The sequence below is a fragment of the Panthera pardus genome, unplaced genomic scaffold (assembly GCF_024362965.1).
Source record: "Panthera pardus isolate Hobbes unplaced genomic scaffold, ASM2436296v1 HiC_scaffold_20, whole genome shotgun sequence".
Taxonomy (NCBI): Eukaryota; Metazoa; Chordata; class Mammalia; order Carnivora; family Felidae; genus Panthera; species Panthera pardus.
The window spans coordinates 80,825,406-80,848,242 of NW_026526766.1; the positions used below are offsets into that span (position 1 = coordinate 80,825,406).

The window sequence follows — 22,837 nt, forward strand, 5'->3', positions numbered from 1 at the left end:
TCAGGAAGCTGCTCTCGGGCACTGCTCCTGCTGCTCTGAATCGGAAGTGTTCAGCCCAAGGGCGGTAGCAGATACTCACATGAGCAACCAGCCAAAAGTGGACGTTAGGGAGACCAGGTTTAGATTTGGCCTTGGTAGTGAGCTGATTATCCACTGTATCTTTTCAAGGGATCTCTCAAGTCACCAATATGGACCCGCCTAGAAAAATCCCTGAAGGCTGTTACGATTGTGGAGATGGCTTCTATGACCCAGTCACAAGGATAATCAAAGACTATAGGAACCGCTTTTTGAGAAATGCAGGTATGTTCATTCTGACACCCTGTGGCACATGTTTTCTCTCCTCTCATTTACCCATAGGTTTGTGCATATGTGTGCACACACCTGTGTGCATTTGGTGAGAAAGAAACTTTTGCTGATAAAAGCCAAAAATTATTATCTGTTTCACAATTGGGAGTTCTTACGGATGACAAGTCTATACGATACAGTCATAGAATGAGGCAAAGGACACTTGTGGTTAACTGTGACTGCAGATAAGCACAGCACGGAAAGGATTAAAGTACATATTTTTGCGTGCTTCCCTTTGACTCGTATTTAATGAACACTTACTAAACGCTAGACACTACAGGCACCAAAGCTGGACACCAACCCCCTTCCTCATGGAGCTTATGTTTTGACAGGTAGCAGACAAGCACCAGAAAGGGTTGATCGCATCATGGAATAAGCCCAGTAAAAGGGGAAAACGTGGCCCCAGATTGGGGCAGGGGAAGAGGTGAAGGCGGGGAGTCCCAGGGAGGTGGGAGGGATGCTGTGGGAGCACAGAGAAGGGATACCTCATCCAGAATTGGAAATTCAGAGGGTTTCAAGAAGGAAGTGACAGCTAAAATGAGACCTAACGAGTAACTGGGAGTTGGCCACAGGGCATGGGGAGAGGCTTTCCAGAGAGGAAATAGCACAGGTAAATGTCGAGAAGGTGAATGATACCATGTGGTACCAGAATGCTGGCTGGTGCCCTCAGCCATGGGAGTACCTTGGAGGATCCAGGACCTCAGCTGGTGAGCGGACACAAGCTGATCAGACTTATGGTGACCAAACTCAGAGGAGGCCAGTGTACAAGTAAGGACACTTTCCTTTAACATGGTGATTCGGAACCTTTCACTTTCCTAGAGACACAGCCCCACTAGGAATAACAAGAACAATGGACCCTCTTCCTAGAAAAATGTGTGTGTACACACATAAACATGCATATGCACACACACACACACACACACACGTGCACATTTTGCATATAGTCTTAAGGAGTACTTCTTAAGACCTGGGTCAAGAAACCCTGCTCTAAAATCAGAACGAAACTTCCAGGGAGACCAGGAGGCCTGGGCTGGCTGATGAGAGCCAGCGGGGAGAGAGCCTCCTCTCCCTACAGGGGCATTTACTCAGGGAGTCAGTGGTCGTCAGAAAGTTGCCTTGTGGTGCTGAAGTAAGAGTAAAGGGAATGGTCAGCTGATCTTCTGGCTGAATCCTGGAGCGGAAATAGCGCTACCCCACCGGGGGCTACTGCGGGGAGCGTGGCAAATGTTCACATTCCACGTCTCCTGGCAGTTTGCTTTAATGACTTCCCATTTGCCATTGACAGGGTAGATTCTGTAGAACACTAATTCTCCTGGATGTTAATAGGCTCTCTATGAAGTTTCTTGATTGAGTAAGCTAAAGAGATACTGAGTGAAACAATGCTCAACAATTTCATTTATTGAAGGGCTTCTCAGGGCCATTAATATGCTAATATACTTTGTACTTTTCCTTCCCAGCACTTATTTCAACTGTAATTAAAGCCTCATTTGTGTGATTAATTGCTTGAACGTCTGTCTGTTCCACTAGACTGTAAGATCCATGTGAGCAGGAACTCTGTCTCTGTATCAGGCAGGGTCCAGACAGGAGGACAGAGTGAACTTCATATCAGGAAATTAGTTAAATAGATATTGGAGTACTGAAAGAGCATCGAGGTGACAGAATAAATAAATAACTGCAGGGAGCGACTACTACCTCAAGAACTGGGGGAGGAGCCGGAGACTGGGCTATTAGAACCTAGAGGGTCAAGAGAGGGCCCCCCAGAAGCAGCAACCCAGACCTCCTGGGAGGGGCCGCTGCCCAGCGGGGCTTCTGGAGAGAGAGCCATAAAGCGGATGGTAGGATCCCGGGGAGAACTGTAAACTGGAAGTGAGTTGGGCCGCATTGCTGACATTGACACTGACGAGCAACCAGCAACACAGAAAAGAGCGTGTTCCCCTCTGCCTCCACGTGCCTGGCAGCATCTAACTGGGGGCCAGCCGGCAGAGCACAGATATGTCCCACAGCTCGGTCCCGACTGCAAAGTGAGAATAGAATGGTAGGTTTGGAGCTGAGAGTTAGCAGCTCGGTCATTGGCACAGTCCCGACACCCTTTGGTTGTTGTTTGGCGTCCATACTTACTCTTCTGTCCTACAGACGTAACACGTTCGTGCCCTTCTGTGTGACTCCTTGGGAGGAGCCTTCATACAAATGCAAAGATGCTCTCGCCTTTCTTCCTAAGGGGGGAGTTCCTCCCCCCTCCCTCTGGGGGAAGTCCTGGGGCGATTGAGCAGGGGTGAGGGGGACTGACCACCTGGCTGGGATATAGGGTGTCAGTCAGGAAAAAGGTATCCTAAGTGATAGGTCTTAAAGAATGAGCAGGGATTTTGTTAGCAAGGATGTTGGGGAAGAGCATTCCATGTAGAGGGAACAGCATATGCAAAGACACAGAGGCATGAAAAAAAAGGCATGGCATGACTAGGGAATCAGAAATTGTGGTTCCCAGAATCCTACCAAGCCATGCTTGGTAATAAAATTGAAAATGCATCATGGCACAAACAGATAGAGCACTGAGGATTTTTAGGGCAATGAAGTTACTCTGTATGACACTACAGTGATGGCTCTATGTTGTTATACGTTTTTCCGGCCCCGTCGAACGTACGCACCAGAGTGAACCCGAATGTAAACTTTGGATGACTATGAGGTGTCGGTGTAGTGTCCCCAGAGGCACCCACTCTAGTGGAGAATGCTGACAATGGGAAGGCCACGTATATGTGGGGGCAGGGCGTATACACAAAATTTCTGTGCCTTCCTCTCAATTTTGTTGTGCATCTAAAACTGCTCTGAAAAAAACAATAGCCTTTAAAAATGCATCATGAGAAGGGAAGGCCATTCTTAGGAGTTTTGGAGAAGGATGGACACCGATGACTGGTCCACAAACACTTAGTGGTTAGTTGCCGTGGATCTGACTCTGGGTTAGGCAGCATCATAGAGTCTTCTCTCAGGGAGCAGGAGAAACCGACAGTAAATCAGGGTTGCCACAAGAGAACCTAGTAGGTCCCTGGAGGTCAGGGTCAGTGGGCCAGCAAGGTTTCCCGGAAAGAGCAAGATCTAACGGGAAGCCTAAACAAGAGCAGACACGTGCAGCAGGGTTGGGAAGAGTGTTCGAGGCAGAGGGAACAGCACGTGCTAAGGATAAGATGTGGGAGATCGCTGCCTACTTAGGGGCTACAAGTGGTTTGGGAGCATGAGACAACAGTATGTCCAGGGAAGAAATGTAAGAGAGGAAGCCCGAGGGGTGGGAAGGGGAAGAGCAGTAGGGGGAACAAGGGAAGGGTAGTGTAGTAACTGATTCATCATTTGGAGAGATTTCTCTGGTTGCATATAGGGAAGGGGCCAAAGGGGGTAAAACTAGATTGGAAAGATGGCGAGATGGCGAGAGAGGAGCACCTGAAGGGTTTCGGGCCCCCGTGCTCTGTGCCAGAGGCCCAGGTTCCAAGTCCGGGCCCAGCTCTCGGCCTGCCTGCTGGCTGACCCTGGGCCAGTGCCTTCCCTCTCTGGGCCCCTTGCTCTTCATCTGTAAAATGAGGGGGTCAGGCTGGATAATTCCTAGGGTCCTTCCAACCTTAAGAGTCTGTGATGGAGGAGAAAGGTAGCCAGGGAGTATTTTGGTCCTGATATTATAGGACAGATCGAGCTTGGAGCGTCCTGAAAACCACTAAAAGGAGTCTCTGCGTATGGCCACCTAGTCATTACCTTTGACTCACCTCACCCTGCCAGGGACTGATCCGGACTTCTGTCCATCTCCTGTTTTCTCCGGGGCCCTTTCTCCCCTGCATTCTGGTCTGCCCCCATAAACAGTGCTTCCTGTTGGCCTCCTGAAGGTACAGGGCTGCCTGCCGTGCGGACCTAAGGTGGTGCCTGAGGCCATCCCAGAATAAACAGAGTGGCCTGAGCCACTGCTATTACGAAGTACATGCCACCTTGGCTGGGTCAGGGCCGGGGACGCTCTTTTTATAAGAGGTCACAGGCTAGGGCACCAGCAGGAGGGTCGCCTTTGGTTCACCCTCGGGCCTCTCTGGAAGGCCCTGGCTCCTTCCCTGCCTCGCACTGGCTTCACCCCCCAGACCTGATGGGAAAGTCCTAGCCCGCTGAACTACGAACCATGCCTGACAACCCCGGGTTTGCTAGACTTGGGTTTTGAGAATGCCTTTCTTACCTGGGGAGGATGTACCTGCTCGCTGGAATCGGATGAGAATTTAAATCTATCCTTCCACTCACCAAAAAGCCTTTGAGTGTCCACCGTGTGCCAGGCTTTGGGGATCTGAGCAGGCAAGCGTTCTCTCAGACTGTGGCTCTCAAACCTTTGGACCCAGGCCCACAGTAAGCAGCAACGTACATCACAACCCAGTACACACAAACACACACACATTTGTATGTATTCTTTGTATACATGATGTACTAGGATATTTTCTATTTTAATTTTTTAAGTTTATTTATTTATTTTGAGAGAGACAGAGGGCAGGAGAGGGGCAGAGAGGGAGACAGAGACTCCCAAGGAAGCTCTGCACAGTCAGCGCAGAGCCTGATGCGGGGCTCGAAGTCACGAACCGTGAGATCATGACCTGAGCAGAAATCGAGAGTCGGACGCTTAACTGACTGAGCCACCTAGGTGTCCCTATTTAATTTTTAAAAATCCTGGTTGCTAGGCACTGAGTGGATTTCACAACCCTCGTGAAGTTTGGGACCAACCATTGATAGATCGTTGTCCTAAGCAGCCTTCCCTGACCAACCTCCTCCCGTCCCCTCTGTCTCCTGCTCCTTTGGGTTAGGTGTCTCTCCTCCATGCCCCACCAGCCTCCCTAACAGCACTTAGCCCATAACTGCGGAAGCATCTTTATTTGGCTAGCTCCCCCGCTAGACCAGCAGCTTCTTGAGGACAGGGACCAGGTGACTATGTCTGATTTATCACCGGGTCCCCCAGCACCTCACATAGGTCCCCAGACTTGGAGCTGATTAAATGTTTATGGAAGAAAAGCAGGTGGGCAGGCAGGGGACCTGCCTACAAGCCCCTCATATTCTTCAACAAATTATACAATATTCAGTCCCCGGCACGTAACAGACAACTTATTATCGTGAATAGTAAAAACAATCCATTGTATTTCTCCACACCTCCCAAGTTTTCAAAGCTGCTTAAGCTTTGAAAAGCTTAAAAGCTGACGCATCAAAGGTCTCAAAGCAGCAACCCTCTGGCCCAATCTGGTCTGCATGGTCTGTGCTTGGCTGGCCTGTGTACCTACTTGGGGCATGTACCGCCCAGGTCCCCACCACTCCCTGCTGTCCGAGCCCCAGTGGCGTCAGTCATTTCTGGTGCCCACCTTAAAGCTTTTGGGCTCAGGAGCACTGCATCTCAGGTGGACTTCCCACACATCCAGTGAGCTGGGAACGCATGTGGCCTGGCGTTAGGGAACTAGGTCTCCAGTAGTGAATGGCAGACGACAGACTGCTGGAGGTGAGGCTGGATGCAAACCCGCTCCCATCTCACTGCAGGTCCGGTCGTCTTCCTATGCACTTTGCTGCTGCCTTTGTTGGGACCATAGAACCATAAGAGGTAGCAACTCAATGCAGGCAGTATTTCCAATCAATACAGCAGACACGAAGCAAAATAGAGACGGAGCTAGGACTTGCCTCCCATGGGAAACTGGGAGAGGTCAGAGAGAGAGCCTGGTGTGGTGGTTAAAAGCCCAGGATCTGGAATCCACACGTCTGGCCGCCCTCTGGTCCTGGATCCATCACTGGCTAGCTTATTCCTTGTCTCCTTTTGGAGGCTCAGTTTCCTCATCTGTAAAATGGGCCTTCTAGTAGTACTTAATCTGGAGGTTAGGGAAAATGAGATTGACTGTGTAAGACACCTGGCCCAGTGTTCGTGTCCTGTGGTTGGCGGTTGTGACTGGTATCATGGTGATTACTGACTCAGGCTGGAGGAGAGGGAGGCCCTGGGATTTGCTGAGGTTTCTCTGGGTGCTGGAGAGACAAGGAGGCTTCCAGGAGAAACGAGCCTGGATGTGCCACATCTGTCTGCCTCCTTGGGGGTTTTGCTTGGGAAACGAAATACTGCCGAAACACTGGGCCCTGCAGGCCCTTGATTGTGGCCTTTAGAGCCTCCCGGCTCATCTTTCACCGTCCTGTCTCTTCCACCCCATGTTCCAGCTCAGCCAGACGAGCTGCTTCCACCGATAAACACACCTGTGTTCTTCTTACCTCATGTCCTCCCCCAGCCCAGGATGCCCTTCCCCCTCCTCTCCACCTGCCACGGTCCTCCACACCTCTCTGTGGTTGGCACGTGACAGGAGGCCATGGAAGAATGGCATGGGACGCTCCCGGAACATCCACAGCTCAGGGAATGTAGGGGACCCTTGCCAGCCCCTTGCTAAGCACCATACCTGCTTATCTCCTCTGCTCTTTCCTGTCATCCCAAGTGGGTCATTCTTAGAAGCCTCGGTTTGCAATGAGGACTCCTGGTCTTAGATAGGTTGATACGTTGCCCCCGGTCAGACAGCCAGCCGGTGACAGAGTCGGAGACGAACCCAACTCTTGCCCACATTCTGTTCTTCTTGGCTTTGTGTCCTGGTTTATTCTTTACTCGGTCATCTCCCTTCCTTGACAGAGCCGTGGCTCATTCATAGTTGTTCCTGCAGGAAGCCCAGGCCCTGCCCCCCGCTGGAGCTCTGCAATGTTCCTAAATGAACGAAAAGGTCCATTGTAGAGTCTTAAGACAAAAACACCACCGTCCCCAAAGTGAGATGCTACGTTATTTGATAAAGGGTCCTTTACACACTGTGGGCCAATAAGGAAGCATTCGAAGATACTGGGGATAATTACCCTTAATATGGTGGTAAATTGGGAGATTAACCCTTACCCTCCTCCCCGTCCCTGTCATTCTGCTCAGGAAGGATAAGCCAGGGCCACGTTAGCGGTTTGTACGTGTGTCTCTTCGTGTGGCTGTGGCTTGCCTCCACGTTACTGGTAGGAATCATTTGCAAAATAACTGCACCACTAATCCTTATTCCCTCCCCGCAATTAATGACACCCCATGCGAGTGTCTCAGATGAAAGGCACATTATTAATATTCAAAGGAAAAAACCCTCGTAACCATTTTAACATATACAACTAACAATGAACTAAATTTGCTTTGTGGAAGACAGAGAGTGAGCATCCCAAATTAGTTTATGTAAAAGCTGAAATTCTTCCCCGAAAGGTCTCAGTACCATCCTCAAAGAATATCCTGATCATCAGAAATGCCGTCAAGATTCCCGCCAACATTATCCCCTTTGTTGTCTGAAATGTCGAATCAAGCACATCTGGCAAATGTCCTAGAGCTCACAAATCTTTCAAACAGCGTATAATTCCCAATGGTTAAAGAGATAACGCCACCGCTTAATCGTTCTGCTCTTCAAAATAGCACCAACTTTCCCTCAATCAGAAACAATGGCCTTGGCTTCTTAAAAATATCACATACCAGTGATTATTTGCAGAGAGGGCCCCTTTGCGTTTGAACCTGTGGGTTCCAGACAGAATTCAAAATCAGGATCACAAGCCTCATTTGAATGTGTGCTCAGTTAAATGGACAACAGGGGGAGGAGTATGAATTGGGGTCCAAAAAAGAGACCTGGTCTGTGTGATCTGGAGTCTTGGGGAGGTGACGGCTGGCTTCCCCCTCACGCTATGGTGATGCGGTGAGCTGTGACATTGACTGAGCATTTACCGTGCCCCAGACACCCAGCTAAGAGAGCGGGGAGTGTTGCCGTGATCCCCGCTTGACAAGTGCGGAAACGGAGGCTCGGAACTGAGGCTAGAGAATTTCCCCCAGGAAATGGCAGGAACCAGGATTCACATTCGGGCTCATCTGCCTCCAGAGGTTTTCCTCTTCTCCCCACTTTACCAGGCCAGCTCCCAGGTCATCTGTCCAAAGAGGCATCGGTGAAAAGCTCCCAAACATTGTTTATCTACTTCCCACCCACCTTTAGAAGGGTTGCAGAGTGAACACTTGGTCTTCCAACATTCCTCTGGCATTATTTTTTTTAACTTTTACTTATTTTTGAGAGACGGAGAGAGACGGAGCATGAATGAGGGAGGAGCAGAGAGAGGGGGAGGCAAGAATCCAAAGCAGGCTCTGAGCTGTCAGCACAGAGCCCGACGTGGGGCTTAAACCTACAAACTGTGAGATCATGGCCTGAGCCGAAGTCAGACGCTTAACCAACTGAGCCACCCAGGTGCTCCTCCTCTGGCGTTATTAAACAGTTAAAAATTGGAAGCATCCCAGATGTCTAAGAGGAGGGAACTAAGTAAATAACACAAGGTGTATTCTTATAATATACACAGCGCAGTCACTAAAATGGCAGTCAAGTAATGGATCCACTGAGATACGAAGGTACCTTATTTTATTTCTGGAGGAAAAGCAGGACAATAAAAACAACCAGCATTTCCTGAGTGCTTCCTATGTTCCAGGCACCGGTTTGAGCATGTCGCGCCATTTATTTTATTTTGTTTCATCTAATCCACACGGTAACCCTGTGAAATGGTCGTCTCCATTACTCCCACTTTGCGGATGGAGAAGGCGAGGTGAAATGCTTTGCCTGAAGTTACACAGGCCTGGAACTTGACCCCAGGTCTAGCTGACTCAAAGCTAAAGATGGCAACTGAGCGTGTTCTGGAGTTTCCTAGAGGAAGGAAGGAAGGAAGGAAGGAAGGAAGGAAGGAAGGAAGGAAGGAAGGAAGGAAGGAAGAAAGTAAAGAAAGAAAGAAAGAAAGAAAGAAAGAAAGAAAAAGAAAGAGAGGGAGAGAGAGAGAAAGAAAGAGAAAGAAAGAAAGAAAGAAAGAAAGAAAGAAAGAGGAAGGAAGGAAGAAAGAGGAAGGAAGAAAGAGAAAGAAAGAAAGAGAGGGAGAGAAAGAAAGAAAGAAAGAAGAGGAAGGAAGGAAGGAAGAGGAAGAAAGAAAGAAAGAGAAAGAAAGAAAGAAAGAAAGAAAGAAAGAAAGAAAGAAAGAAAGAAAGAAAGAAAGAAAGAACCGGGAACCTTCCTTGTGACATGGCAGTGGTGGTCTTTTCCCCCTAAGATCGTTCTCCGCCCACTTCTTTGCTCCAAAACTGGCCAAAGAGCAAGACTTTCAGGGCCACGGACAAACCAAGACTAATTTTGAGGCCACTGTCTTCACCTGACAGGTGAGAAACCTGGGACCTGCGGAGGGTAAGTCACCTGCAGGGCCTGCTCAGCCCACGAGTGGTAGTGTCCTGCCAAGGCCCTGCTCCCACTGGCAGCCAGACCTCCTTCCACAGCAGACCGCGGCTGCCTGTCCACGATGCTTCTCCTGTGGTCTCGGCAAAATGGCCCAGTGAGTCTCCAGCACAGGCCCTCCCGCCGTCATCTCTCTGCGACACAAAAGGCAATTTGCCCAAATGTTATAATCACCTGGAGGCTGGCACGCAGGGGCATCCCTGCCTTATCTGTGGTATTGTTAGCAGCGCCATAATGACAGCTTTGTGGGGGGATAATATCACACTTGTAACTGCCAAATAAAATGCCTACACAGATCACACATCCCTGCCAGCAGACTCGGGCATCTGCTTTAAGCAGAAAGGGGAGGAAGGGAAGTGATGAGCATTGAAAGCCTCTCCTGGGCCAGGGATTTGCCACATCCTGATCCTTTGAGGAATATATCATCACCTCTATTTGGCAGCTGGGGAAACTGAGGCTCACTGACGGATGCAGCTAGTAAAGGAAAGACTCAGAATTTGAACCCAGGCCTCTCTGACACCAGAGGCCCTACTCTGGACTAGGATAGGCTGTGGCCTTTTCTGAATCTTGAACCCGTCTGAGAGCCAGTCAAAGCTATAGAACTCCCCAGAGACATACACGTGAACCCACCCACAGAATTTTGCCTACAGAGGGCGGAGTCAGCTCCGGGGAGGTCTAGGCTCCAGGACTAACAGCCTGCCCGGATTACTGCCTCTCCCTGAGCTGCGAGAATTGCCCATTGCCCCCTCTGTCCCCACCCCAATTCCAAGGGCCCTGGAAATTCCCCTTCCAGCCCTCGTGCCCATCAGATTCTGGTAACAATAAGTCCCCCACCCCCACAGCAACCTCCTGGAGGCATCCAAAGGACACAGCTTCCCCTTCCGTGGCTGGAGTCATCCCCAGGGTTGGCCAGCGTAATGGTTTGTTTTGTCTCCTTTAATAGAAGTGAGAGCAAGGCCAGAGCCCAGGGGGCAGGACCTTCGTGTACCTTCCTCAGCCCAAGCTCTGGAACTTGAGGCAGTTGGCTGAAAATTCTGCTTGACCTCCTGGAAAAGGATGCAGGTTTCCAAGCAGGGCTTTAGAATTGGACCGTCAGACCCCTGCTCTGCCATCTATGTGATCTAGAGCTCGTCTCTTCTCTGAACACTGGTTTCCTCCTCTGAAAAGTCTGGGGAGAATAGGACCCTCCTTACAGGGTTGTGGTGAGCATTACTGAAATGACACAGGGGACACAGCAAAAGCTGTGCCTGGCCCATGAGGAGCTTAAATTACTGCAGGGTGATTACTCACACCCTGGGGTGGGGGGGGAATGTTGACGGTGGGGGGGTCCTAACTCCATGCCCAAAGGGAGGAGCTGGCATCTCAGAGGCTAACTGTCCTCTGGCCTCCTCCCACCTGCTTTCGATGTAGATTTCAAGACTGGGCTGGAGGCCTGCAGGTCCCAGGATCTCTCTATCCAGCCCTTGGCATCATTCCTCATCCTCATCATTTCTTATCCACCTGGAGCCCAACACTTCTACGATTCCCCCCAGGCACGGGTCTTCACCGACCCTCTGCTGATACCAGGGTCTCGCTGGGGAGCCAGACTCTGCGTCTGCCCCTCCGAACCAGCATGGGGTGGGGGAGGAAGCCGAGGCATGCACAGTCACAAGATCTGGATGGGTGCTGTCTGGACAGAAGCCCAGGGCCTTTAAGGAGCCTAAGTGTACAAAAGACTGTAGCGGACCTCCTACCCCTCAAAATATAGTTCAGAAATCAGAATCACATAAACCATAAAATAAGTGTCTGGAAAGAAGTCCAGCAAAATCTGTATTCCTATGGGGTTTATGTTCATGTTTAATTCGAAATGTCACATACGAGGTTCTTTCTCCCAAACACTGGGAGCGCCCCTGTTTCACTGCTTCCAGGAGCCAGAAGCAGTGTGCCTGACGAGCTGAGCACCAGCGTGCCCCAAGTGTAGTTGAGATGCTGTCCTGAAAAAGGTGGTGTTTGGCTAGGTCTTAAAGGATGGGAGATGGATTTTGCTGATGGAAGGGAAGGAACAAAGCACAGAGATGCAGGGACACCGGGTGCTCCAGACGGAGCACCTGAGACTGGCTCTTGCGTTGGGCGACAGAGGAGGAGTCAAGGGAGGACTCCCTCAAGTGGTGATGGACAGACTGGGCTTTGACAGGTATGTAGGAATACATCCTTGCTGGGCATTCAAGGCGCGGGGACCCAGTGCAGGGTGGAGAGAGCCTTGAATGCCATCCTTCAGACAGTGAGGGCTAAAGGCATGGCAGTTACACAGACGTTTGTCAGGGAAGTGCGTAGTGGCTGAGGGCTGCAGGTCTGGTGATAAGACTTGGGTATGCCCCTGTGCCCACCCAGTGGCTGAGGGAGCTTGGGCAGACGACATCACCTCTCTGAGCCTCAGATCCTCACCCGCCAAACAGGGATAACAGTGACTTTGCAAGATTCCTGTGAGGATTGAGCTCTAGTCTGCTACTGAGTCCTGCAGATAACCTTGACACCCTGCTGGCTGCCCCCACTGGCAAAGCCTTAATTCAGCCCTTAGCATCTGCCAGCTGGAGGACAGAAGTCCCAACCGCCAGGCCTGTCCCCTGCACACAGCTGGAGAGCAGGAGTCAGAGCAAAGACTACAGGCCCCAGGCTAACTGAGTGACCTTGGCCTTGGCACATTGTTTCCCTGAGCGGCCTGTGTACGGTGGCTGGGCGTCATGAACACAAATCACAAATTCGATTACGGGTGCTTGAAAAGTGGGGCAGCAAGAGGAATGGAAATACAAGCTGTGGTGGTGGCTCGGCACCCTCCCTCCACTCGCTCACTGGGGATGTGGGGAGACGTGAATCTGCGGGTCTCTGGCCCCGTGTGCCTCCTGCCGCCGTGTGATCACCTTGCCACACACAGGATGATTCTAGTATTCAGGGATACGTATTTTTTAACCAGTTGTCTGTGCTTTTGGGCCTCGACAGCAGAAAGGACTCTCTCTTCCAACAGTGTCAGAATGCTAACTTCTCGGTGCTTACTGCGATGTCCTTCCCCAGCACGGGGCCTATCTAAGGGATTCCCAAGGGTCATTATAGCTCAGGGCACTTTTCCCTTCAGCAACCGAATGGAACACCTAAAACTCCTACCTGAGACAGCACCAGCTGTGCCTACGACAGATGTTTACGAGGACTGCGTGCGATCAGGCACGTGAGGTGCAGGACTCAGCATGTAGCTAGCACGTGGAAATGCTCCCTAACTCCAGGTGGCCGTACCCCTGGGACTCCCCTCTCCCAGGCACAGCCCTAATCCAGCCCTAAGCCTGACTTTGGAGGCCTCACCCCCCTCATTTGAACATATTAAGACAAAATGTATCCACACCCCCACATTGAGTAGGTATTTTTTGCTGTTAAAACTTTGAAAGGACTTTTAAAACTTTGCTTGGCAAATTATGGGACTATTAGCCTGGCTGTGACTTCTAGAGAGCCGTGTGCATACTGGAGAATTCTTGCAAAATGAGGACAGCAAGCCTACAAACTGATTTCAAGTGTAATAAAATTGTTTTGATTTCTAAATTTAATAATTAAGCCTGAATGCATTAATCATAACGTTAATTTCAGTTTTGCATCTTCTCTTTATTTTAGAGTCAGTTGTTCTCTCCAAACCTCTCACATTTGAATAGGCCTTGAAAAGCGTGGGTGCTGGGCCCTGTGTCTCTAGTTCCCCAGGGGGTGAAGCAGGCTGGTTTAATCCACCCCCCACCCTTGACCCCTCCACCCACCCAGCCCAGAATATGCTCTTTTCCAGAGAAAACCAAGAGCGGCCCCAAGGTCTCCCCTCCTGCCCCTTGGCGGGCTCTGCCTGGGCAATGACCCCTTAGTCAATATTGGCCATACCATGGCCTTGGCCTCTGGCCACCAGCCCTGCCAAGCAAAGTTCAAAGCCTCTTTCTTGTCAGGAGTTGTGCCGAGGAGGAGGTGCGGGCGTTGCCGCCCTCACTGCGGGCCCTGGCTTTGCTCAGGGCCTTGGCCCTGCCCCACAGGCTCTCACAGCCCTGCATTTGCACAGAGGGTGGGGCCGAGCTTTGAGGGCGGCACTGCCCACTGGCTGGGGCGCCAGGGTTACCAGGCACCTCCCACCCCCGCCTGGAACCACAGTTCACCCAGGGGCCAAGTGAGAGTGGGTGATGACCCCAGGAAAAGAGGGTAACCCTCATGACAGAGCCCGACACTGGACGAGCACTGGGCTGTCACCAAGGGATGGATGTGCCCCCTCCCTTTGCACCTGATCAAGCACACGCTGACTTCAGGTAGTCACACGCTGTCACTCACCCAGCCAGACACCGAGCACTTCAGGCACAGCCACGTGCACACTCACAGCGCACACCTATTCACGCTTGCACATGCCCATTTGTGGCCGTGCACACACAGCCCGAGTGTGGCTTTTGCACCAGCACAGTGAACCCTTCCCCTCTGCCCTGGCAGATGAAGTGGGGCGATTTATTTCCCCTTCGAGTCTCAGTTTCTTGTCTTCAATGGGGACGCCCTGTGTCACTCACTTCCCACAGAACCAGGCACCTCCTAGGTGCTCTGCCAGTGTGAGCCTCCTCCCCTCTCCTGAGGCTAAGGTGCCTGGTTTCATCTTGGTGCCCTCCCTTTCCCAGCGGGAGGGAGCTGCATAGCCACTGACCGCAGGTGTGCTAAACCCAAAGGCACGCCAAGAGGTAGCAGAATCCGGCTTGTGGGCGCCCGATAGCCCGCATCCGCCCATTTGCCCTCCCTGGGCTCACCTGCCTCAGCCTGCCCGCCTCACTTTGAACAAAAATCATTAGCTGAGCTGTGCTTCTTGATCCTTATGATGCTGATCCTTGTGTAAAGACCTCCTCCGCCTCTCCCCCCAGGTCCTCCCTTCATCCCCGCTGGGAACCAGAAATCCCAGGGTGTTCTGAGAGAGTCACTTAAGAACACTCTCTTGAAGGCATGCAGTTAGGGAATGAAGGCCCATCAAATGGTGACCATGGCTCCTACTTCCTGGGTGCCAACCTGCTGCCTTTCATCCTGGCTCTGCAGGAGGTCTGATTAAACCCCCTGTACAGACAAGGAGCCCAGCTCAGAGAGGGAGAGTGGCTCGTCCAGGTCACCCAGCAAGTTGGCGACGGGGCTCAGCAGTGGACCCAGAACTCCTTCCGGCCTATGCCGTGCTGTCGCGCGAACCCTGAAGTCTCACCTCGCAAAGACAAGTCGTGGCTTTCTTTCGGTTTTTGGCATTTTCTGAGTACCAGGCACCGTGCTAAGCACTTTTCAGGAATGAGCCCAAGTAAACCTCACAGGAAGTCTTCCAGCAGGCACTTTGTAGAGAAGGAAATGAGACCCAGAGAGGTGTGAGGCCACCTGCCCGAGGTCACAGGGCTAGTGGCAGCCAAGTTCCAGTGCCCGGGCCCTTAACCGCCATGCTGCCTCCTCCCCGCCAGCCATCTGGGGGCTCCTATTGCCCTCATCTGTTGGGACATCTTCAGGATCTCTTCTCTCCCTGCACCACGCTGACCAACGGATTGCACTGATGACACCCTCAGTGACCTGGGCCCTGCCTGTGGCCTGTGCGGGCCTGTGCCTCCCCGCACTGGGAAGCAGGCCCCAGGCCAGCCAGGGCTTTGAGCTTCCTCAGTGTGGTTGGTGCCCCGATATGAGCCCAGGCAACCCATCCTTCCTGTGCAGTGGAGCTGCTCCATCTGTGGCCTCAAGACAACCAAGACAAGAAAGGAATCAGCAGCCTTGGCCTTGCACTTTGGCATATCTGCTTTGCCCACTCAGGAGCTCCATTTGCTGAGGGTGGAGAAGAAATTCTTCCCCCTTTGTCCAAATCCCGCAGGGTAAGCCTACCGCTTTTATGTCCCCAACTTTACACTTCTTTATTCATTCGTTCACCATATATTTATTAAGTACTTTTAAAGTGCCCGGCCCACCCCCGGCTCTGAGGACCAGGAGTGCCTGGGTCACAACTGCCCCAGGCTGGCGTGGGCGACCATGAACCTCAGCCAGGGTCAGGGAAGGTGACATCCAGGCAGGGCCCGGAGGGGTGGACGACGGCCAGGAGGGCGCTGGGCCCAGCCACACACATTCACGAGCGGCCTTAAGTCTGGAGTGTGGTGGCACTGAAAGACACCTGTGTTCACCAGGCAACTCCAACTTCACAGCCCCGTCCTGCACACATGGCCTTTAGTGTGCTGAGGCACTTCTTTGAAAGAAATCCTGGAGTCGACATTTATATTGTGTTTGTGTCACAAGCATTAATTTGTTCAATATACATACTTAAACCACGCTGCAATTTTTATTCTCGCATCTAGGCCTTTCTTTTATATACACTAAGGTCCCAAAATGGAGGGAGTGCTTTGAGAGGCCCTGCCCCTGCACCAGGTCCTGTGAGGAAGGGTGTCCCCAGCCCCGAGCAGCAGGTACACCGGCACAGAGGCCCTGCTGTGCACGCACACATGGCCGACTGCAGCACAACAGGGTGGCTGCATTTTGCAGGGTGAGGCAGGCCTGGGAGGGAGGCTGTCTGGAGAGCAGGAAGACCTGGATGGGGGGCCTTGAAGTCCAGGTGAAGGAGTGCGGAGCCTTTCCAGGAAAGGCTTCTCAGCAAGGGCGTTCAGGGTCAGATTTGGGATCTCTCTTGCCAAATGTTCCTTTTCTTCTCTATAAGAAGCCCAGTTCTCCTAAGGATTGGTGAGATTCCTCAGGGGGTGGCGGTAGGTGGGAGGGGGTCACAGGTGGCAGTGAGGTCACTTCTAGAGCTTCAGACCAGAATAAAGAAATTTTGCTGCCCCAAAGGCAGACAGACCTGAACCTGAAGAGTGTCTGAGTCAAGGCTTTGGGCAACACCCCCTGCTGGGTCTCAGTCCCCTGTCCCCCTAGCACTGGGCACATGGCGGCCACAGGATTGGCTCATCCATCCATCCATCCATCCATCCATCCATCCATCCATCCATCGAACAGATATGGACTAAGCACCTCCAATACTGCACACTTGTAATCTAAGCACTGGCAATACCACCAAACAAGGAGAGGAGGCTCCTGGTTTCATGGGAGCCCGCAGTTTGGATGGGGGACACCGACAACATACGAATAAACAAGAAAGAGGGGCGTTGCTATAAAGAAAAGAAAGTGAAGAGGGGACACAGGCAGTTACACTGAGATCACGGAGGAAGTGACATTCGAGCTGAGACCTGGGTGCCAAGAAATAGATGCTCAGGGAAAGTTTGCAAGTCAAAGCTACTCTTTTGTTGTTGTTTTTTTGCTCTCTTCCCGTGCTGTCCTGTAGGGAGGAGGTCACTGCAGCCCACACCTGAGGAGTGGGGAATTACGCCCCACCTCCTTGAGGGCAGAGTTTTCACGTAAATTATTTGGAACTCTGCTCAGGAAATGTATCTACTCTTCAATTTTTATGCATTTTTATCAGTATTTTAACGCTTACGCTTGCACTTTGGAGAAATTCAAGAGCCCCACTGGCATTTCTAGGAACCTAGAAATACTTTATTTCAGTTACCAAAATGTAGGAAATTAGCAAGGCATTAAATTGGAGGGTAGGAAAAGAGACTGTCTGTTTTTATCTTTTCTATTGTCAATACACATTAAGAAGATTTGAGAAATACCCTTAACAGAAGAGCCTCTCCCATCCCCCTGTTCAGAGATGCCTGTTAGTCACATTCAGTGTATTATTTTTAATTTGTCTCTTGTGCACAGTTTTTACAGATTATACTGTCTATGTAATTTTGTTTCCTGCTTCTTCCCACCTTTTTTCTTTTGCTTTCTATCATATCAAAAACATTTCTATGTTGCTATACAGACTTCATAACTCTCCTTTTTCAATAGCTGCTAAATCACCGTGCCCTCTCCTCCCCCACCCTGCTACCAAACTTAGCATGATACCTGGCCCATAGTCTGCGTTTAGAAATGAGTTGTTAAATAAAGAATATACAACAAAATAATCATTCTTTTGTTTTAGAAACGTAGGTTTTTTCAGTTTTCTTGATTCCAAATAATACTGAGACAAACAGATTATTCCCTTAGGATAGCATCCCGCAGTGGAATTAATGGGCCAACAAGGCCAAAACTTTTCAAGATAAATGCACCAAACCAGAAATCTCCCTCCCCTTCCCCACTGAACCACCGGCAATTGTGCCCAGGGTAATAATTTACAATTGATTAAAGAGTTTGCGGGGTGTGTTTTTTTCCCCCATCCTCCCCCACCCACCCCGCTCCGCCGCCCTCTCCCCCTCCCCTCCTGCCAAAAAGGGGGGAAATTATCTGAGAAGGTGAAGATGTTCTCAGACAATCATATTAACATATTCCAACAATTGCAATTTGCAAAATAGTAATCACAACTCCCGGGATCTGGGAGGCATTAATCAAAGCTGCAGGTTTAATTCCATTTTAAATATTGATGAAATGTGCTTCGGCAGCCTCACCCTGGCGTGGCGGGGCCAGGGGAGCCTCGCGCAGCGCGAAGGAGGTGGAGGGAGGGTTGGTGAGCAGCTGCCTGGAGGGGAGGCATCTGTGATTCAAATTGGTGGCTGTGCCGCCAGGTAGAGAGCGAGAGGGGTAGTGAAGAGGCTGTTAAGTCCATTGCTGTCAATTTGTAACGATCAGGGAGGGGCCTGAGGGCTGGTTTAGCACAATAAACCCAGTTTGTCTGGTTTCAGGGGTTAGCACTGAAGAGCTTGCAGCTGCACTGATTCGAATAGCCCAGAGACTTCAGAACTGTAATTATCAACCAGGCTGCTCGCGGTGTGGCAAAAGTGGGCTTCACCAGCGCTTAACTCCTTGTGTGCCGCCGCTGTCCCCGCCCCCCCCGGGGTGGGGGTGGGGGGTGTTGACAGCCACACGTGGAGTCCCAGGCAGCCTCCCCAGGGGAAACTGAGGCCCACTGGCTGCTTAGGGAGGGCCTCAAAGGCCAGAGCGTGCCAGACAGCAAGGCTCTTTCCTTAGGTCACATACAGAGAAATAGTGGGGAGGGGGCAGAGGAGGCTAGCTCTGCGGCAGCCTCGCCTACTCTTATCACATCAGCCCTGGGGTGGGCAGGCTGGCTCTGGAGTCTGATGAGCCTTGGTTTGAATTCCACTGGCTGTGGACGTGGGGCAAGGCTCGTCACCTCTGTAAAATGGGGTAACCTCCCCTACCCTGCCGGGCTATCACAAAGACTCAATGAGATGGGTGTTTGTAAAGCATGGAGCACAGAGTAGGCTGTCAGTAAGCCCCCATTTCCCGGATCCTGGGCCTGGTGCTTTCGCAGAAGAGGAAGGGGGCAGGGGAGGGCAAGGTTTGGGCCGGCCCTCCAGGGTTGAGCTCTCAGGGAGTGCCCTTGTTCCCTGGCTACTGCCATTTGAAACTGAGGAGGATGGGTAGTCCCAGGCTCCCATCCCTTAGGTGGGAGGCAGGTAAGGAGAGGAGACAAGGCTGTTCCAGTGTTATAGCCCTGAGGAGAACTGCTTGAGGGCAGGGTTTTGGGCCAATTCTCTTTGTCCCCAGGACAAGACACCGAGGGGTGAGGGTGGGACAGCAGGCGGGCTGTGCGGTGCTGTGAAAAGAACCCAGGCTTAGCAGGGAGTCTTGGTGAATGAAGTGTGTGCACGGATCCACGACCCACCACCCAGGTCCTAGACGTTCTCCCACAATCTGCGAAGGGGCGTGCCCAAGGGCGTTTGTCCCAGAGGCATTTCTGGTAACGGGAGGTGGGGGGGGAACCCTTGGATGTCCACCACCGGAAGGGTGGATAATAAAACGTCACAGAAGCCACCACAGAGTATTAGGCAGCAATAGGAAGCAAAGAGCTAGATGTACATTTAGCAACAAGAATAGATCTTGAAAACGTAGCGTTGAGTGAAAAAAACTAAGACACAATGAAACTCACAGCACAATGCCATTTATGGTGGTAAATTAAAGCCACATTGGTACACAAAACAACAACACACACTTTACAGAGCGGCATGCGTTTTTAGGGACGTATATCCCAACATTAAAGTGGGTCTCTGTCGTGGTTGGGGGAGGGGTTGGGCGTGGGCTTGAGGGATAATGGGGGGAGATCAGTCCCCAAAGGGCCTTCCCCGGCCCAGAGAGAGGGCTGTGGTGTGCTGGGGAATAAAGACTGGACTTCACTCTAAGGTTTAAAAAACAGCACAGCCTTTGCAGTCCGACAAACCGAGGCTCCCATTCTGGGTTCTCCCACACACCAACCTGTGGCTGCAGACAAGTGACCTGACCTCTCCGAGCCTGCTTATTCACCTGTAGAATGGCAGGGTTACTGCTGTCAGGGGATCACGAGGGTTAAATTAAGGGACACCAATGAGTGTAGGGCCCACAGGAACATCGGTTCCTCCTCTCTATTGCCCACCGAAAGGACGTTGAGTCACCAGAGGTGTCAGGTTTTCCTGGGGAACCACGGGTTCTTAGAAGGGAACCCAGGGTTCCCTTCTCTGGGTTCTGGAAAAGCCAGAAAGGAAACAAAGCTCTGAAGGCTCGGGCAGCTGGCACTACCGGCAAGGCCTGGACTGGATGTTCTGGGGGTGCCCTCTGTGGGTATCAGACTGGTCACATTCCCAAGCAAGCTGCTGTCTGGGTGCCTGTCAGGGTTGCCCAGCTCAGAGTGGCCAGAAGACCTCATGCCTGCCTCTATCAGCACCATCCACCATCTGCAAACCCCTTTGTGTTCAATTTCCCCAAGACCAGGCATTTGTAGGTAACCGGAGGACTGTTTTAATGAAAGATCTGTTCCTTCCTAGCACAGAGCTAAAGAGACTGACCACCAAGGCCACGCACCCCATGCTGGAATGCACCGCAGTCCCGAGACCCTGTCTGCGGGTCTCCCAGGGCAGAGAAGGCCCAGCAGACACCAGGCATGACCAGCTCTTCCTCTTTCCTTGCAGATGATGATGAGCACGAGTGGATCATCAAGACGTGTCGCAAGGGTTGGGACGAAATCGTGGGTCACCGACCCAAGCTGTGAGCTCTGCAGCTGCCCCCATGAGAGGTCTCCTCTACACCGCTGGCAGTGGCTGGCCCTGCGGGCAGCCTGCGGTTGTAGACCCTGACTTTCGACCCGGGAATAAAGCCTTTCTGCACTCAGTGGCCCCAAGCGTACTTTCTTGAGACCGTTTCTTAGAGAGGGGATCCTCATTTTACCAGCACCAAAATCACCTGGGCGGAAGTGCAAATTAGCTATTTCCGGGCCCCACCGTAGACATGCTGGTCAGAGTCTCTGGGAATAGGGTCTAGCGATGTGCACTCCCAGCTGCATTCCCTGATGCACTCTTATTTCCCAGGTATTCCTCAACATCACCCCGAAGATCACATGTCAGCTGAAAACCAGAAGAGGAAGGGGTGGCACATTCCAGGGCCACACTTGGGCCACAGCATCCTGGATCTTTGTATAACTGTCCCTCCTTAGAGGCTGCTGCATTCAGCAGCCCACCCCACCCCCACTTTGTCCCTGGCTCACCAAGAGCTGCTAGAAGAAGGCAAGCCTGTGAAGTCTCTGACAAGGTCTGCAGGGGCAGGAAACTGACCCTCAAACCAGGGACTCTGAGTTGGCATGCTAGGCAGAGTTAGAAGTCAGAGGGCGGCCTGGGCACACTCAGCTGCACCATGGAGGGGTCCTGGGGGATTACCTCTCCCCTCTGGGGCAACAGTCACCTCTGTAGAATAATAGGGTTGAGCTCCACAGAGGTCTCCGAACTGTGTTTTGAAAACAGAAGGGACATTCATGGAAAGAAGTGCGCGCACACACACACACACACACACACACACAAAACTTTTTTCAAAGAAACACATATCTAAATCAACATTTGATAAATGGATTGGAAGAAGGGTGGAGAGGGGCGCCTGGGTGGCTCAGTCGGTCGAGCGTCCGACTTCAGCTCAGGTCATGAACTCGCGGTTTGTGGGTTCAAGCCCCACATCAGGCTCTGTGCTGACAGCTCAGAGCCTGGAGCCTCCTTCGGATTCTGTGTCTCCCTCTCTCCCTGCCTCTCCCCTGCTCATGGTCTGTCTCTGTCTCTCAAAAATAAATAAATGTTAAAAAAAAAAACAAACCTGTATCATATTAAAAAAAAAAAGGGGTGGAGAGGGGCAGAGATGGGGTCTGGGATACTGAATGAAACAATAAAGATGGGTCCGGGGGTGCCTGGGTGGCTCAGTCGGTTAAGCATCCGACTTCGGCTGAGGTCACGCTCTCACGGTCCATGAGTTCGAGCCCCGTGTCGGGCTCTGTGCTGACAGCTCAGAGCCTGGAGCCTGCTTGGGATTCTGTGTCTCCCTCTCTTTCTGCCCCTCCCCTGCTCCTGCTCTGTCTCTCTCAGTCTCAAAAATAAATAAACATTAAAAAAAAATAAAGACAGGTCCAGCAGGGGTGATGACCATGTACATCTTGAGCTGAGGTTTATGAACAACTCTCTGCAGGGCCGGGGGCGGGGGGGCTTGGGAAGCCTCTGCACTGGACAGGGCCACTCCACCCCCTTCCTTGAGAGCTTTGGTTTGAACCAACAGTTTGTTGCTAAAAGACAAGCTGGCAACGAGCAGAAAGATGCTCTGTCTCACTCCCCAGATTATGTGGTGGCTCTAGAACCCAATAGGCCAGTGTGAGACCCAGACTTGTATCGAAGCTAGAGCCTTGTCTCCCCGTCTCCCATCCCCTATTGCCTTCAATTCACCAGACCAAATTCTCCTGCACCTTCCAAATAGGCGCTTCTGTGCTTCTTTCCCCGGCCCCCAACATCGCCTCTTTTGCACCCATTCCGTGAATCTCTCAGCGGATATATCTGGCCCAAACGTCCCCCAACCTGGCCCCCACGGCATGTTGGAGGGATCCGTCTGCTATAGCATTGACCGGACTGACAGCTTCTCTGTGGCTCGTGGACCAGGCCCTTCCCTGAGCCTGCAGACAGCGGATGTTCAGGAGTGACACCGAGGACAGCAGCCAGCCTGGCGGCCTACAAAGCTTAGACTGGAGACGAAGCTCGCTGTCATGCCTTTGCAATGCACAGGTGGCTGACTGGTTAATAGCACCGATTGTCCGGGAAGGGGGACTGCATTGTCTGACAGCCCAGACACTTGGGCGGGCCCCTGGCCGTGGCTCGGACATGGGCTTCCGGCGGCTGCGGGGCAGTTGTGGGGAGCCCTTAGCCGGACAGCAGGAAAGAAATGGAATCCCATCAGGTTCTGGATTTAAGTGCCAGCACTTCTAC

The 22,837-nt window shown here is 51.8% G+C and overlaps 1 protein-coding gene across 2 annotated transcripts in view; it reads left to right on the forward strand.

Annotated features, from left to right (window-relative positions):
* MORN5 (MORN repeat containing 5) overlaps nt 1-20,720 on the forward strand; it is a 29,705-nt gene extending 8,985 nt beyond the window's left edge. For both annotated transcript variants that reach the window (XM_019453945.2, XM_019453944.2), the window contains 2 exons: nt 169-300; nt 20,522-20,720. In XM_019453945.2, coding sequence (XP_019309490.1) covers nt 169-264 — 96 coding nt within the window. In that variant the 3' untranslated portion in view covers nt 265-300; nt 20,522-20,720. The remainder of the gene's footprint in view (nt 1-168; nt 301-20,521) is intronic.
* The last annotated feature ends 2,117 nt before the right edge of the window (nt 20,721-22,837 follow it).